At 39.1% G+C, this 18,132-nt stretch overlaps 1 protein-coding gene across 1 annotated transcript in view; it reads right to left on the reverse strand.

The window, feature by feature from the left end:
- Window positions 1-368: 368 nt before the first annotated feature.
- Window positions 369-18,132, reverse strand: part of gnaz (guanine nucleotide binding protein (G protein), alpha z polypeptide) — a 30,377-nt gene continuing 12,613 nt past the window's right edge. Inside the window, exons 2-3 of the mRNA XM_069164032.1 lie at window positions 12,989-14,321; window positions 369-3,438 (exon numbers count right to left, since the gene is read on the reverse strand). Coding sequence (XP_069020133.1) covers window positions 3,094-3,438; window positions 12,989-13,711 — 1,068 coding nt within the window. The 5' untranslated portion in view covers window positions 13,712-14,321 and the 3' untranslated portion in view covers window positions 369-3,093. The remainder of the gene's footprint in view (window positions 3,439-12,988; window positions 14,322-18,132) is intronic.

Genomic DNA, 18,132 nt, shown 5'->3' on the forward strand with positions numbered 1-18,132 from the left:
TGATACAGTTTATTGTGATTATATTGTTCAATGGGACTGCTTGTTTTAATTCATAGCCATTCCCCTTTGTGTAACTAAGTAAAGGACCCCAAAGTAACAAATTAATCACCGTGTTACTTCACCATCAGCTACATAGAACCACTAAAACAGTCCTGAGAAAACCTCAAGCCCGCTGATGACCAGTTTGTGATTAATATTCAACTTAGTTGCCCTCTGATTCATTTGAATGCATAAATAGAAAATGTCTATACCTCATTCGATTGTTTTTAAGCAGCTACGACCTTATTCTGTAACTCATTCATTTTTTTATGAATGGCACTGACTCCTACCACATGACCGTCATAAGGCATGATTTCAGTAAAACTCCCTTCTCAGCAGTGAATTTTATTCATGTTCATCCCTCAAACAGATTCCCACTGTTGCTTAAATCAATCCAAAATAGAATATCCCCATGACCCAAAGAGGTTTTCCACACATTAAGATAAAAAATCAGCAAGAGATAACAGTCAAAATCTAAATGAAAATTATTTTAAGAATGTCAGCCACACAAAACTGAAGCTTTTCTTTTATGTATAAAAAAAAAAAAACTGTGTGACATAATGGAAGCCATATCAATACTTAAATAAGCTTAAAACATTCAAACTATTCAAACCAAATGAGCATAACAGAACGGTACCAGGATAGCCAAGTGTTTAGACACATCATCCTGTTATAGGTTTGATATTATATTTAATAATATCTTGTCTTCTGAAAGATCCTTTATTTAGAGCATGGTAAGTGTTTTAAATAAAATCGAATTGGTATAATATTCTGAGATTTAACTGAAAATTGCAAAGAAAAACTTGTTTGTGGACTCTGACAGACTTGTTAGCAAACGTGTTGGGTCAGACTGAGTTTGTACACTAATTAGAGTGAAATCTGTAGGCCACTGTCGACGGCCACCCCATCATACATAGGCCAACTTCATTCAGGAGTAATTTAATTGCATACTTAATGTCTGCATTTTTCTTGACCCAATGGCTACATTGTACAGAGAGGACAAACACTTTGTATGTCATGATTTTGGACATTGAGGGGTGAAGCAAGGATTTTGAACAAAACATTCTATTCCAGGTTGCAAATCATTTGATGCAGCATAATTGTAAAAGAATAAGAGAGATTAGTGGTGTTGAGGGCCTGAATCAGTCCAACATCTATGAACATTCCCCTTCCCAGACACATTTAATGCACTGTTGACACAATCACCACCCAAAAACACATTTACAACACCGTAAAAATTTGCATAAGTTGTTTTATTCATAGTTATTGTCTCTTTTTATACTTCTTTTTTCATTGTTTTGTCTTTTGTTGAAGTGGACATCCTGTAAAGTCAAGCCTGAAGCCCTTGGCTGAGTTGTTCTCTGAACTGAAAAGAAAGGGTAAGAGGAGAAGTGGAGTGGGATTTTCCTCCTCTATCTCTCACTCTCTCTTTATTTTACTCACAGTATCCCAACTCAACCTTTATTTTCATTTGTTTGAACAAAGAGTGTACCTTACAGTTTATTTACACATCATACTGACTGACTGTTTAACAATTTCCATTTAGATAATGCAAGGAAGATTGAACTTTCATGGTTTGCTTCTTTGTTTTCTACAGTCTTGTTCTCCTTTCATCCACTTTCTCCTCTCATGCTCACTTAATAGTGAGGTTTTCCATGTCAACATCGTAATCATCATCACGACTTTCGTCATCATCATTGTAATCTTTTTCATCGTCCTCATAACATTATGATTACCAATATTATATTGATATAACTCTTTTCAATAGATTCCTCTCTGACAACTGTACAATCGTACACAGTGTTTGACTTTTATATATATTTTGGGGAATATATTATTTAAAACCTAGGAAAAGAGAAACATAATCCCAAAGAAAATATATTAGTATCCCAAAGTAACAAAATCATGCATGTTTTAATGTATTTGTCCGTAAAAACAAAACAAAAAATGAACATAATGGATGGGATCTGGTTTTATTTACAAACTGATCTTGGCACTGTTTTTGTTGTCTCTTGCTGGAAACTGGAATGATCATAAATACTTTTGACTTTGTCGAGTGTAATATACTCCTGGTATTGTACGTCAGTGACCTGCTATAAAAGGCAGGTTTGAGAGACATATTCTTTTTCTTTTTTTTAAAGCACAAAAAGTTAAAAGAAAGAAGGGAAAAGAACAACATCAGAGGGTTCACTGGGGGACAGAACAGAAATAGTGTGTGTAGAAAACATATTTCACTTCAACTTCAGACTGTGGCAGTTTCCCCTTTTAGGCAGAAACCCTGTGACATCATGTCTACAGACTTCTTTTTTTTTTTTTTTTTTTACCCCCCCAGAAATACAGGCGCTCCACATCTCATCAGGTGCACTTACTGTTTAATATTGTTGGGGTGAAAATCCAAAAGAAAACATTGATTCTGTCAAAATGATTTTCGTAAAGCAGCATTAGTTGACTCAGGCAAATGAATTAAAGGAGACAACAGTAGCTGAAAACTGCCAGTACAGACCTTCTAGTCAGTCTCAGGTTTGGCAGGCAGGGAGGGGTAGCTGTCTAAAATTTCCAGTGTTGCCTTGTCAAACAAGTGCTTGACTGTTGATTCATAGATCATGTGTGTGAGCAAACAATAAGGATGTGTTAGTGTGCGTGTGTGCGTGTTTGCAAGTGTGTGTGTGTGTGCGTGTGTGTGTGTGTGTGTGTGTGTGTGTGTGTGTGTGTGTGTGTGTGTGTGTGTGTGTGTGTGTGTGTGTGTGTGTGTGTGTATTTGGGTGTCTCTGCATACTCATATTCAGTGCAAACACGTAGGGTAAAAATCCCATCTTGACCACGGCCCATCTGCTCTGTTGTTTCAATTGAAACAGTTGAATCTACAGTCTCGTCCATCCCTGACCATCTCACTACCTCATTTCCTTTCCAGTTCTCTGTTGCACCTCTTCAAAGAGATAAACCGTCAGGCAGACTGACATGCCTTTGTTTATCCAGCCTGATTGCGGGCCAACTGCTGCCAAGCTGCCCGCTTCGCCCCACCGCCCCCCACCCCACCCCACCCGGCCTCAGGTCCTAGCATAGCCCAATGTACTTGAGATTGTTCTGGATGATCACGTCCGTGACAGCGTCGAACACAAACTGGATGTTGCTGGTGTCAGTGGCACAGGTGAAGTGCGAATAGATCTCCTTGGTCTCCTTGTTGCGGTTGAGGTCCTCAAACTGCCGTTGCACATAGACAGCTGCCTCCTCATAGGTGTTTTGACCTTTGTAGTCAGGGAAGCACACTGTCAGAGGAATACGTTTTATCTTCTCAGCCAACAGGTCCTTCTTGTTGAGGAAGAGGATGAGCGACGTGTTGGTGAACCAGTTGTTGTTGCAGATGGAGTCGAACAGACGCAAGCTCTCGGCCATACGACTCTGTGTGGACACGGAAAGAGAAGGGAAATGAAAAAGATCAGACCATGAGAAAATTATTTTACAGCTAAGAAAAATTTTGGTTTTTACTCTGTAGCAACAATCCAAATCAGCCCGATTCATCACGCTATCCTATCCTATTCACAGAAGAAAGGTCATGTGATTTGGCATAAACCACGTGAGAAAATTGGACCATCTGGTCATGTCAAGACTTGAGGAGGAAAATGAAGCCAACAAAAGAGGAGGTCTAAGATCATCCAGCAACCCCATCACAGATATCCACTTCACTAGCCAAAGGTGCGGCTTCTCTGTTATGTCAACAGAGACTTGAGACTCAAACAGACGAAGACCCGCGTTTGAACTCTCACATTCTCCTCTGAAACGGCCGATTACCTCTTTTACCACTGCTCACTTTCTCCAAGTCCAATATTGTGAAAAGATCAGTCACAGAAGAAGTGTGGCAGTCTCAAATTCATTTTTATTCATTACTGAAGCAGCTTACTCTGATGTGAAGAATAGTCAAATATTGCAGTAATGATTATACATGAAACTTTGAGTGGATCATGTGGAGGCAGGGACAAAAGCTTTCCACAGCCAGGCTGTGTACACTGAAGACAGACTGCTATAACCTTATATAGTTTGTCATAACAAAACCACTGAGACTGAGACTTACAAAAGCTTACAGAAGCATAATAAGAACAATACCGGCTTCTTCCACTTGGCAACCATGGCCTCAATGCTTTTATGATTCATTTAAATGCTTAACATATACTTTATTCTTGAATTTATTTCAAGTACATCGTAACTGTTCTAACTCTACGATAATGTGTTCACCTTCAGCCTTTAATAGTTAAATGTCTGAGCTCTTCCAAATGTGAGTGAATCATCATTTATAGCCGTAGGACCACAGGTTTCACATTTCTTTTCTCTAAAGTTGGATTCAAATTTTGTTCATAACTCAGTGATAGAAATCAACGAGGCCCTGCTGTGTTCTGCAGACAAATTTAGTGTAAGAGGTGAGCACAGAGGAGTAGCAGCAGAGCTTTGCAACAAAACCAGAAATATAAACAATGCGACTGGGGTCAGCGCGGAACCACAACTTAAACGCTGTGTCACAATTAGATGTCTTTAAATGATATGTAAATCATTAGATTCTACCACAGGCTAGATTATTGATAAATTATTTAAAATTGTATAATTTTAAAATTAATCTTTGAAAATGTGTTGATTTTCCACATTTAATTTGCAGAATGGTAAATCATGCTCGTTTTGGTACAGAAGAAAAAGCCTCTTAACATCAATGTGTGTGTGTGTGTGTGTGTGTGTGTGCGTGTGCGTGTGCGTGTGCGTGCACATGTATGCCTCCGTGTGCTTCCGTACAGTTGGTGCTCATGTGATGTTGAATGTATAAGAGAAAACAAAGAAAAAGAAAGTTGATCTGTTCATGGCAGCTGCTGGCATGTGGCGACTGGCCAGTAGCTTGTGACTGGGAGGTTGTCGGATGGAGGACTGCTGTTTAAAAGGTTATAGAAACAACATGATGCTCTGAGCAAATCACAAGATCTGCACAGCATCAACAAAAAAAAAAAGACAGGGGAATAACTAAGGATTAGACAATCATTGTACACATTCAAAGTAAACCCTGGTTATTCACTGGTGTAAGTGCATTATTTTTAGATAATGATGAAAAGGCTACAGTTATTAGACATCAAGTTGATACAGCCCTAAAAATGCTACAATATAGGCTAAAAAGTCCACACTACCATGGTGTATTATTTATGTCCAAACATGGTTTCTCTCTGTAAGAAATTCTTTAAAATGGTTTCACAAAAAATAGTGCCTCAATATACATTATTTGCAATATAAACCAATAAAGTGATATTTGGTGATGTTGGTCATTTTTAATAAAAGTGTTTTATCCGCAGTCTGTCAAGTTTGAAAAAGTATCCCATAATGAATGTATCCCTGAAGGAAACTTGGGACAAAGATATCCAAAAACAAAAAATGAATTGAGGCCAGTTGAACCACAAGCACTGCGTACTTGGCACGGTATACTGTTTAGATTTTCTCAAATAGACTTATTGTTCCATTAAAAAATGAGCTAATTGTTTAAACTATTAAAATGAGACACCACAGGACGGAGGAAATAATGTAGGGTTTTGTTCAATACAAATTACGTAAGAGTGTGTCTACAGAATCTGTTCCGCACTGAAGCATTAAAACGTCTCTTTCTTTACCCGTATGTCTTCTTTTCTGTTCCCATTCTCTCACATGCTGTTACCCAATCAGATTGAAACACAAGCTTTCCTGTCTGTATAAGTATGATCCCTGGGGACTAAGACTGGCCCCTAAACATTGTATAGCTACTACACAGTCATGTCGGGCTGTTTGACCTCACTCTTCTACTTTCCAGGGTGTCAAAACAAGAGCCCAGCTGCTATGAGAGAATGGTAGGAGAAAGCCAGCTGAGCCCAGGGAGTCTCCAGTCTCTTCACCTGGCCACAACAGCACTTGTACAGTAAGTGTTTCTTAATGGGGAGTGGAAGGAGGGGGCAGAGTGGCACCCAGGAGCACTACAGCAGGCAGACCCCCTGCCTTCGCTTGAAACACCCACTGCTAGACAGATATGCTCTCTCTCTCTCACACACACACACACACACACACACACACACACACACACACACACACATTTATACGTACCCACACACTGCTCTCTCTCTCTCTCTCTCGCTCTCTCTCTCTCTCTCTCTCCCTCCCCCCCTCTCCTGTCAGAGTACTCAGAGAGGTGCAGGCCTTAATTACGCTTAAGTATTAATGAGGAAGTTCATCACAGTGTCTCTGCTTTGTTTCCCATTAATACAAGTCATTTAAGTGTGCTGCTAGCCCTTCGTTATTCATCATAGTTCATTTTTAATCTCACTTCCTTACAAGAAGGGGCATTTTGCATCTATCTGCCGAGATTATTTTTCGTTTTGTTTTTTTATTTCCTGCTGTACCTGAGAATTACATTATTAAGGCCGCTCCCTCTCTGTTTTCCCTCTCTGTTTAATTACTAATGTCTTTACTGTGGGTAGCAACACTGCTGGAGTTAGACGTGAAAGCAAGCAAACAAACATAAACACATTATAGTTGTACATAATGTTATTCTTGTGCTAGATTTGCATCAAAATCTCATGTTGGAATATTTTGGATAAAGCTCAGCTACAGTTAACCTTGTTCTCATCATGAGGAAAAGTTCACATGTGCTTTATCTGGCTAATTATTTTAAGATAATAATATGGATAAAACAAAATCAGTTTCTGTATAAGACAAACATATACTGTAATGATAACAAATAATAGCTTTGTGACAGAGAGTACTTTGATGAAATAACTTAATATGACATGTAGCCTGTGCAGCTCCATTAATTAGAATGTGGAGCACAAAATTTTTAGTTTGGCATCAATTAAAGCATTTTTTTTTTAAGAACTTTTAAGAAATCCTGACTGAAACAAAAACAACTTAAAACAAATAAAAATAAATTATTGGTATTTCCATTTTGAAGTCCAAAAGCTACATAGTTTTCTGGAAAGCCCCTTTTTAAAACATCATTATGTAATATGAAGCTATGCAGTTACATTGATAACCCATTAGACAGGCTGTGGTTGAGAATATTTCTGAATACATGTCAGACACCAGAGAGAAACACATGTGACACGTGTGACTCTGTCATTTAAAGTCACATTGTATTCGCTGTGGCTTAAAAAGAACAGCACTCGTAGCAAACTTTGACATAAAAAAACCATCAAAACCCATTAATTAATTTCCAGGCTTCTTTCATGTGGCAGGTAATTAATTTAAATCCTGTTTGAGAGATTAATAAAGTAATAATTGACACAATAGAAATAGAGCTGACACTACAATCGGTGTCTGTGCTGATGTTTGGCTAACACGAGCTCAAACAACCGCCAGCCTCGTATCTATGCTTTTCTTTTTCACCGCACAGAATTCACTGCAGTTGCTCAGCCTCGGCTGTTGCATCTAAACCTGCACTACATATTCATAATAACGCACCCACACTCACAAAGGCACACAATACATGCATGCACATACACCTCATCAATTCTCTCCAGCGCTGCTGTTTATTGTACGACCCCCCCCCCCCCCTTTCCCCTCCCCCTCCTCCTCTCCACTCCTTTTTCCCTTCTCATCCTCCACTCCCTAGTCACAGCTCACTGTCAACAGCACAGGATTAAGAGCGTTTGACTGGCCTGTTGCTAAGCAACAGTAACCATGGAAACCGATTCATTATGAAGACAGGGATGGGACAGGAAAATGCATCAGGGAATGGGTTGATGGGTAAATGTACTGTAATTATTATGGTGTATTTTCTGTCTTGTGTGAGTTGGTGCATTGAAACTGAACCGGTGTCGTCCTGGTTGGACAAACGTTGTTTTCTGCTTGTGTGTCAGTGTATAAAGCTTTGAAGGCCGAGTTCACTAAAATGATTACCAACAGGGCATAATGATTAAATGAAACCTTTTCCTCTTCAATGCAACTAAAACTTTTTTTGTGTAGAAAATTCTATTCACAGTTGAAAGACAAACTACATTTTTCAACAAACAGTCTGGTGCCTTTGGCTGTGTCAGTCAACATTCCATAATGTGTCCTGTTGCGTTGTTTTTTATTGCATAAAATCAAATTCATGGAGCCCCCGTTGAAACATTTCACAGCTCTGTCACTGTGGTTCGCAGAGTTGCGACACTTGCAGCTTAGACAAAAAAAAAAAAAAAAGAGTCTGAGTTGCACTTGAACTGAAATTGTTGAGTCACCTTTGGTCTGCAAAGTTGAATCAGTGACTTTGTAGTTTTATCGTGAAGTTTTGTTTCAGTTAATCAACATACATTATATACATTTACTTAATTTCTCAGTTGAGGCAGTGCTAAGCTAAATAATAATTATCTTTACCAGATGTGTGCATTAAACTGAGTTAATATTACTGAGTTAAATATTACTGATACAGGATTTGGAATTAAATTTGTAACACATTGATAGGATTCTTGTTTAAGTTCAGGTTATTCTGCTTCTTCATGTTGCATTCAAATTCACTTGCAAAAGATGCAAAGATGTGGTTGTGCATTTGTTCCTTATCTGAAAATCTGTCGAGTCTACAGAGCCGTCTCTTTTTTGTACAGGCCATGTTGAGCAGATGAACAATATAACTCAGTCATTTTCTCAGAAGAATGTATTTCCCCAGAGTCAGAGTCCTGATGTTGACAGCGTTTGTTATTAGACTGTTATCTTTTAGGATTGCGATTGCTGCAGCCTGATGATCCTGTGGACTTTTAGGTGTGGCCTGGTGAACTGGTCTACATGGCCTGTATTTGTATGCTAGTTTGTCCATTTTACTCCATTTAATATTGCATATGAATAGTTATATATATATATTAAGTATATGTGGCAAAATGTGGACATTAAGCCCCAGTTGTGTCTGTTTTCAGACCACCCACAGAGTAATGAAATTGCAAATTATATAAGATATGATCTGCTATTTACAGTTTGGCTTCAGCTGAGTGACATTAATGTTATGAAACTTTGTCACTGAATGACTTGTTTTTCTTCAGCTGTTTTTGAGCAACATGCAAAGACCTATTACCTTGGCGGTCTGCTGATATGTTTGTTGTCCCTTGTGCAGAGCTTCAAATGATTAACATGATTTCTTAGCGGAGGTTAATTTGTTTGTGGTCTCAGTATAATCGGAGCGGAGTAGTACCCACTAAATAATGCTAACAAACTTGCCTGCCATAATTTACATGGAAAGAAAACATTCATAGATGACTATATAAGCTTGCTATCCATTCTATCTGCATACTCTCAGCAATATTTCTAACAAGTGTTACAACTCAGTTATTAGCACTGTTGCCTCACAGCTAAAGGCTTAGGCATTAGACTGAAAATGTATTCAAGTTGGACTCCACCTCACACTAATTACATGCTAGGAAAGACCCTAATCTCTCATTTATAATCTAATTTATGAATATTTATTGAAGGACTTTGACCTCACACCAGAAAAGAGTATAAGGAAGTATTAATAGAATCAAATAAAGAATAATACTTAACACAGGTGCTTCTCACAAACATCCCAGTCACAACTGCATAAAGAAGACAAAGGCATATCCACAGTACATCTGAATCTAAAATACACCACATACTCTGTGCTGATTCAGGTAATGGAAACACAAAGGCAGGCTATTTGTGGAAAGGTTTCACCTGAATCAGATAAGGCAGTATGTCATAGTCTGGCCACTGAAAATAGTTGCAATTAGCATTGATGTCAGTGTTTCTAATTCTGTGGACCAACTGATAAAATCCTGTCGGTGTGTTCAAATAGATCTATTAAATTACATAAAACTGTAAAAGTAGTGAATAACCGAACCACAAAGCAATAATAGAACTGTATTAGTAGAACTCTATTTGTATCCCAGAGCTAAATGGTTAAATGAAGCATACTAAGATCTTGGACCGTGGAATGAAATATGCAATGCATGCTTCTCTGCTCATAAACACCAAAAGAGGCTCTGTAGCAGGAACACTTTCTTCTTCCTCTTCTAACTTTGAATAATAAAAGTTGTTTTTTTTTCAAACAGCAGTTAAGTCCCATTGCTATAAGGTGCCTGCACAATCTGCTAATTCTCACAGGTACAACCTCACACTTTGTTCTGTGAACTCAATTAACACCATACTGCATTTTCTCTTCAGACTTTATTTTTAACCTATAAAACTAATTGATTTCATGTTCCAACCTGGCACAGTGTACACCCTATTTTTCCAGGTAACCCATGAATTATCAGGCCAGTTCAGTTACAGTGATGATAAAGTTTCCTCTGTGCTTGAGCTATTTCTAGAGTTGACTGTAAGACATCAAGGTGAACATGCTGGAATCTCTTAAGGGAAAGAATGTGATCATGCCTGTGAAGAGAGAGAATGTGACCCCTCATAGTTGTGCCAAGTCCAAAAAAAATCCTATTGTTGATCTTCTGTTATCCTTGAGGCAGTTAAACAAGCAAAAACCACCCAACTATTTCAAAACACTTAGATAAGAGGAGGGATATGCTATGGATAGAAAATCGTTCAGATTCCACAACCATGAAGAGGAGATAACAAACATCAGCCCCTTTCTTCATTTAGACTGATTTAAAATAGCTTTGATTGTTGCTACATTAAGGGAAAGTGAAATTACTTTCGCATTTTTCATAATATCTGTCAAGCCTAAGAGCTTTAGATAAGGACCATGGAATTTAGATAAGGCTTTCCAAATAGTTTATTAAACAAAACAGAATGTAATGTAGAGGAATTACAGTATGTAGTCATATGATTTAGGATAAGTATGGAGGGTTCCTGGATACCCTGAGGGGTAGGGCTGAAAATACGATGACTTAAGTTTAATTCATTTGAATTTTGGTTTTAGCGTTATGTAAAAAATTACCAAACCTCAAAATTAGCCAAAAGTAGTATCAGTTCTCTGAAGTTATGACATTTGACATTATTCAATAGGCATTATCATTTCACATCTGTCTGACATAGGGACAGGAAGGGGCCTACTAAATCTACTAGTATGTTTAGAAGGCTGTTGTCACTAATTTATTTCACTGATCCAATGTTCAGACTGGACAAACTGCACCTACCAGTAGGACAGAGGGTTATATTTATTGCAACCTCTAGTGGCTATGGTAATTATGGTGGGAGTGAAGGAGAAAGTCAGATGATTGAGTATAAAGACAGAGAAAGTCAGTGTAGGGAGGAAGTCGGGGATAATTGGATGAATCAAACATGTTAATGTCCGGTGTGAAAACACGTTGACTTATTTTAAATTACGCACCTAAGTTAATGAATGTAAAATATTCAAATTTCGTAACTTACATCATGTAACCCTTGAAAGTAACGTACTTATTTTAGCCCAAACCATGATTGTTCCCTAAACCTAACCAAGTAGCTTTGGTGCAAATTGTGACCGCATCACAGTGTTAATCTATTGTTCATTGTTGTTACCATGACGACGAAGGTACGGCATGCCTGTCACTGGTACTAAATGGTTATATATGTTGTTGATAATGGCCCACTGACCTGACAAGGAGGTGGAGGAGGGTCCTACTGAACTTATCAATAGTTCAGATGATAATTAAAAACTGAGCCAGACAACAATATGGTTGGAAGAGTTTAGCAGAGTTCAGTTTTGCTCTGTAAAGTCTTTTCAGTGTCACCTTGTATGACAAAGTAGGATATTTTATTCTGGAAAAAGGCATGGTACCCACCATTGCAATTCTCCAACTGTTTTTCTTTACAATATTTACATTCTGTTCATTAGCCCTACAAGTGGTGCTTTTCTTTTTCTGTTCTTGCACACACAGCATAGGCCAAGTTTCTGGGGAAGGATATATAGTTTTAATCGAGAAATGTCTTCATGGGTAATGTTTTCGCTTGGGCTTATGTAGAAAGAAAGAAACGCATGGGTTGAAATCGTGAATCATTCAGAAGAACTGACAAACCTTTGATTGTCAACAGATGGTCAGCACATCAATACGATAAATCTAATCAAGAATTATCTTATGCTGTTATATCTACCAAAAACGGGAAGCATAGTTTTTCTGACTTTCTGTCCCAAATCTCCAAATCAGTCTTCTTGCCAACAGAAATGATCACGCAGCCTCTAAGCTGTAGATATGATACAATGGATCTCCAAACTTCAGCAAAGAAGTGCAGGCAAAGCAATTCTTTACACCCTAATTGTTGAATCTGAAATTCAATGATCAAACTCTTTCCTCTGTTAAAAATACACAATGATTGCCATAATTGAAAGTAATGATCAAACAACACAAAATCATTTTGAAAGGATCTGTAAATGATTTCAAACAGCCACTATCTTAAAAATGTTATAGCAAATAGTTTGTGTTTGACACAAGCAAAAGAAGAAAAAGTGCAATCTCGTTGTGACCTGGTGTATCTGTGTGACAGCAGGGTTGTTTGTATTGTAGAAGTGGATGTACAGAGAGGAAATGACACAGCAGAACAGACTTCCGTTTGCTTCTCATACATGTTAAACCATTAGTTACAAATATTACTTTTATGGTAGTAGGAGAACTCTACCTCTATTCACGAAAAACGCTAATACACTAGTAATTGATAATATAAAATGTATATATTTTTTTATTTAGTTTTGCTCTACAGCCAACAATTTAAGGTAATCTCTGGACTAAAATGTCCCAATAAGATTATTGGCATCTAAAATCATTGCAGTAAATCAGATCAATAATATCTGTTTTACATAAAAGGTAGATTTTCTCCACTTAAATGTTTTAATCTCATGGTGAGAAATGAATATTGCATCTCCTCTTATGACTGGTATTAAAACTTAACAAGAGAGAATACTTGTAGAAGTTGGGCTAATTGGGTTGACATCTGTATTGTCCCTATTGAAACTGCTGTGAGTGGCCACTGCATGCAAGGCTGTGCTTCTGTATACATGCGTACATATGTATGCCTTCACTATGAGTTGACCTTTCAAACAGTTTCTTACCGTCTGGTTGTCCTCGTAGAGTTTGAGGTCATAGCCACTTAGCTCAACACAGAAAATGATTGCAGTCACGCCCTCGAAACAATGAATCCACTTCTTTCTCTCTGAACGCTGTCCACCCACATCTACCATCTTGAAGGTGAGCTCCTTGAAGGTGAACTTGTTCTCCACAATGCCGGTGGTCATGTCGCGGGATCGTAAGATGTCCTCCACAGTAGGGATGAACTCAGCTGCAGAGATGCGGTCCAGGTCATTCAGGTAGTAGGCAGTGTTGTCCTCTAAGTGGTACTCATTGGATCGTTGAAAGCACTCCTGGACCCCCGAGTCTGCCCACAGACGTTTCATTACCCCCTGCAACTCTGGAGTGATCTCCCCCTTGCTTTCAGCTGGCCCTGTGAGGGCAAAGAGCTGCACGGCATCATAGGCGCGGTCAGGATTGTGAAAGTCAATCTTAAGGGTGGTGAGAGCACGGATGATGCGAGTGAGAGAGTCGATGGCGTTGTACAAGATCAGGGGCTTGTACTCCTTGCAGGCTTCCAGGTTAAAGCCACCGCTGTGGATGATTTTCATCTGTTTGACAATGGTGCTCTTGCCAGAGTTGCTGGTGCCCAGCAACAATAGCTTGATCTCACGCCGCTGCCGCTGACTCTCTGAGCGCAAGTGGCGGTCGATTCGCCGTGAGCGCCGCGCTGCCTCCTTCTCCTCCGAGCTCTGACGGCATCCCATGGTCCTCCACCACGTGGTAAGCACAAAGGAACTCGTGCTGCTGCTTGATGGGAAAGCAAATTATAATGAAGTGGTGACTGAAAAGGAGCTGGTGGAAGAGTTGGAGAGGGTTTTTGCGAGTACGAGCTTGAAGAGGCAGACGAAACTATACAACAGACCAATTTAACACTAGACAGGAAAGCCACCACACAGAGGAGTGACTCAGGAGTATTTCATTCTCTGTGTTCAGGGGCAGTCTGTGAGTTCTGTGTGGGCAGAACCCAGACTTGTGGGAAGCCCACACAGCGCCTGGCACTGAAGTTGGACTGCCTGCTGAAGCCAGTGGAGCTGGGGTTCATAACACGGGCTCCCCCTGAGGAAAAGCTCTGGAGGACGGCTGGGGAACGTTCACTGTATGTCAGTAAGGAAAGTGTTTGGACTTGATTGGTGCGAATAGTAAACCCCATTCACTCTCCTCCCACATGGCTCTTGCGTTGCGTTGCCCTTGTTTGGCTTCTGCAACCATCCACCAGAGTTGGATATCTGGCCAGTTTTTCTTGATCTTCCGGTTAAAATCTTCTCTGTTTCTTCTGTGGTGAAATATCTCCCAGACAACTGAAATCCTCCGAGTCTGCCAACACATAAGACAGAGAAAAGGCATGAATAACAGCTCTAAGACAAAATGCAGTTATATCACTTTCTGTCCTGTTATAGTGTCTGTTTTGAAGGAATAGTTTAACATTATGAAAAATGTGCTTAATAATGTTCTCGCTGAAAGTGAGAAGAGATTGATATCGCTCTTAAGTCTTTGTTTTAATATCGAGCTTGGTCAGCCTTCTTCAGCATAAAGGCTGGAATAAATGGATCATTTCACTAATTAACATTTATCTTCTTTTCTTGATCCCTACACATACAAATAGGCTAAGGAGACTATGTGGATTAAGAGGCTTTTGGTTGTCTGGTGTGGTACCATTGTGCCTGCATGAAGACGTATACAAACACCTAGGGCTGGTTCTAAAGACTGTCTGACAATGTCAGAATACTAATATGTTTGTAGTTGTTCTGAATGGACACACTGGAAGCAGGTTGACATGTCAGCTGTAATAGAAAGAAGTTAAAGAAATGAATAAAAAAAACCTTGGTTTGACTGATGTCAGACTATTGAATACGCAGTTATCATTACCCATCTGCCCTAAACATGTGGACTAGAAAGGTACAACTAAACCTATTAGTAGGTTCAGGAAGCCATTATCAATGACATATAAGACATGAAAAGTACCAATGACAAGCATACAAGACCTTTGTTGTTAGGGTAACAATAATAAACATATTGGTAACTGTTGTGACACGATTGCTGTTCGGTTAGGTTTAGGCCACAAAAGTACTTGTTAGGCTTATGAAAAGATCACAGTTTGGGATGCGTACATCAAGTAACTGTGATATATTATGCAAGGTAAATTAAGTATGTAACTTAAAACAAGTCAACATTACGTAAACTTTATTTTTCGTTCTTTATTCTACGTCACCTGACTTCCTCCTTTGCTCCCGTGATAATTATTATGGCTATTCGTGGTCACAATTAAAGTAACCTTCTGGTCTTCTAGTGGGTGCAGTTTTCCCAGTAGGTTCACAAGGCCCCTACCAGCCCATATATTTGATGCAGATGTGGGACGATAACTGCTTATTCAATAGTCTAATAACAGTCAAGTCGGGTAAAAATAGAGAACTAAAAATAGAAGTTGACCTATCTCATCACCCCACAGCCGGCCTTTTCTTGGGTGAATGTTGGATTGTTTGTTTCCGAAAGTTAAAACAAATAGTTGACACACACACACCTAGCCAACATTGAAAAGGTCACCATGCAGTGTGAACAAACCACAATTCCCATGTTTAATCTCCCAGCCTAGTGTTACAGTTGTTGGAACAAGTTTGATTGTTAGATGGGTAAACCACAAGTAAATGTTTTTTTACACCAATGCAAATTTAACACTGAAGATATGATGTGTCAGTTAGTTAGAGCTGTAGAGGTGCTGGGAGGGGTAATTATGACCGTTGAAGAGAGCAAAGCCAGCTGTTTGCCACTGCTTTCAATCTCTATGCTAAGCTGGGCTAACTGCTTTCTGACTCTGGTTTCACACTCAACACACAGACATTACAGTGATATACAGCAAAATCTTCTCAATTCACTCTTGAAAAGAAAACAACTAAATAGAATTATTACTTTAGTGACTGAGGAAACACACATTGTATACTTTCTCTTTCTTCACCAAATGAAAAGTGAGTAATGAGGCAACGAAAGCCTGAGCAGTCACATTCATACAAAGCTGCACACTTCCCATTCAACCACTGGTATCCATATTCTGTGTGCACTGCCTCTTCAGCTGCCTTCTCCTCACGGTCACACACCCCAGCTCTCTCCATCTGCAGTGCTGTGTTACCACTGACTCTGAGCCAAAGATGTTAGCTAACCACGCCTACCCATTTAACACCACCACACACACACACACACACACACACACACACACACACACACACACACACACACACACACACACACACACACACACACACACACACATATACTCTTTAGGTGAGGTTAGGCAGTTACTTTATTAATCCCCGAGGGGAATTTTTAATTTTTTTTACATACACAATCAAGGTCCAATGTATGGATAGAAACAGAGGAAAAAAAGAAAAAAAAATCAACTGTTTGAAAAGAAAGTGATGCAGTATAAATAAGATGAATGTATTTCCTTGTAAACAATAGCATCTCCCTTTTTCCACCTTACAACCCAGCACCCTCTCTGTGGTCTGCTGTTAAGCAAAATGACATCAGGTGAAATGCTTCTTTACTATCACAGTGGAAAATAACAGGCTGAAGCCAGCAGTTGCCTCTCATGCTTTCATACCATAGTAAAGCCCCTTCTCTTTGCCCAGACATTTGTGCTGTTATCCCTCTAACTCTGTATTGTGATCAGAGAATGAAAAACAATATTTCTGGGAATTCTGGTTTTTTTATTCTGCTCCTGCTCTTGTGTATTGGCTGTTCAGAAGGCCTCACTTTTACGTCAATAAAACTTAGATAATTGAATTCAAAAAGGCTTGGCTGCATGAATTCACATAAAATTCTGTCTTACAGTATGTGGTAAATGTGACGCTAAACCAAATTTGGAGCAGTGAATTCGTATGTGATAAATAGATGCAGACTGAAACAGGCTATATGCTACTGGCTGAGTAACAAATGTGAAATCATACTGTGGCCTAGTTTTGTTGGCGAAACTACTCTGCAGACCTGTCAGAGGGAGAGAGAGAGCATTTCTCAGAGTTTGGTGAGTGAGGTCCACTCTTCAAAAGACTGAGAGGACAAACAGAGCAGAACAAAGCAATAACAAAGCATCACAACGCAAACAGAGTGGAGAGCATTCTTCCCTGGCTTCAGGCACCTGACTTCCTTCTCAAAATGGCATCGCCAGCCAAACTGTTTAATGCACATCCCTGATTTTTTTTGAGCCGATGAAACGCATTGAAGCTGCACGTGAAGTAATTTAAATTTGCTTTTATAGAAAAATGCAGCACATGCATTTCTGCACTTTTTGAAGTTGCTTTGGTAATTGCTATAGAAGTAGTGTCCTGAAGGTGCAAAATCCGTGTGTATGATTATCACATTAAATTCATATAAATAGTTTCACATGCATTTACACTGTGTAGAGCAGAACATGGTTTGTTTCTTAATAACTAGAGCATAACACAGTGGGAAGAAATGCCTGAAACATTAAAAAAATTTTTACAAAAAACAAACTCAAATTGATTAGGAGGGTGCCTACAGGATGGAAACATGCTAAATTTAAAGTTGAGATTGCTTCAGATGTGAGCAACAGCAAATAACCGACAAAATACAATTTCTATGGCAGGATGCCACATGACCACTGCAGTTTCCTCATCTTTATACGGATGTATTTTCTGGCTTGCCACCACTGGTAGCTCTTATCAATTCTCATACACAGTGCTGTGCAGAAGCTCTATGCACTTTAGATGTTTAGATTGTTATCTATCTCGCAATGCCATCATAGAGGGGCTTGATAGTCCCCAAATTTGTTCTACAGCATTACACAAACATCCAGCCAACATTCACACTGGCATTCACAGAGCCCTGATCCAACATCGTGAAATCAGTTTAGGATAAAGAGACGGATACAACTGACAGCCAAAATCTACAAAAGAACTGTGGCAAGTTCTCCAAGATGATGGGAGCACCCTACTGTACCTGCCAAGTACTTTAAAAAAGTGTACTTAGAGAACTAGTGCTGTTTTATAGTAAGATGGTCACAGTAATTACTGATTTGAATTTGTTAATGTTGGTTACTGCACGTATTATTGGCCTTGATATCAGTCTAATTTTTGATATGATAAAAAAAATATATATATATTTTGTGATAATGCCA

The sequence above is a fragment of the Embiotoca jacksoni genome, unplaced genomic scaffold (assembly GCF_022577435.1).
Source record: "Embiotoca jacksoni isolate LCO1_2020_lvr unplaced genomic scaffold, fEmbJac1.0.p SCAF_10, whole genome shotgun sequence".
Classification (NCBI taxonomy): Eukaryota; Metazoa; Chordata; class Actinopteri; family Embiotocidae; genus Embiotoca; species Embiotoca jacksoni.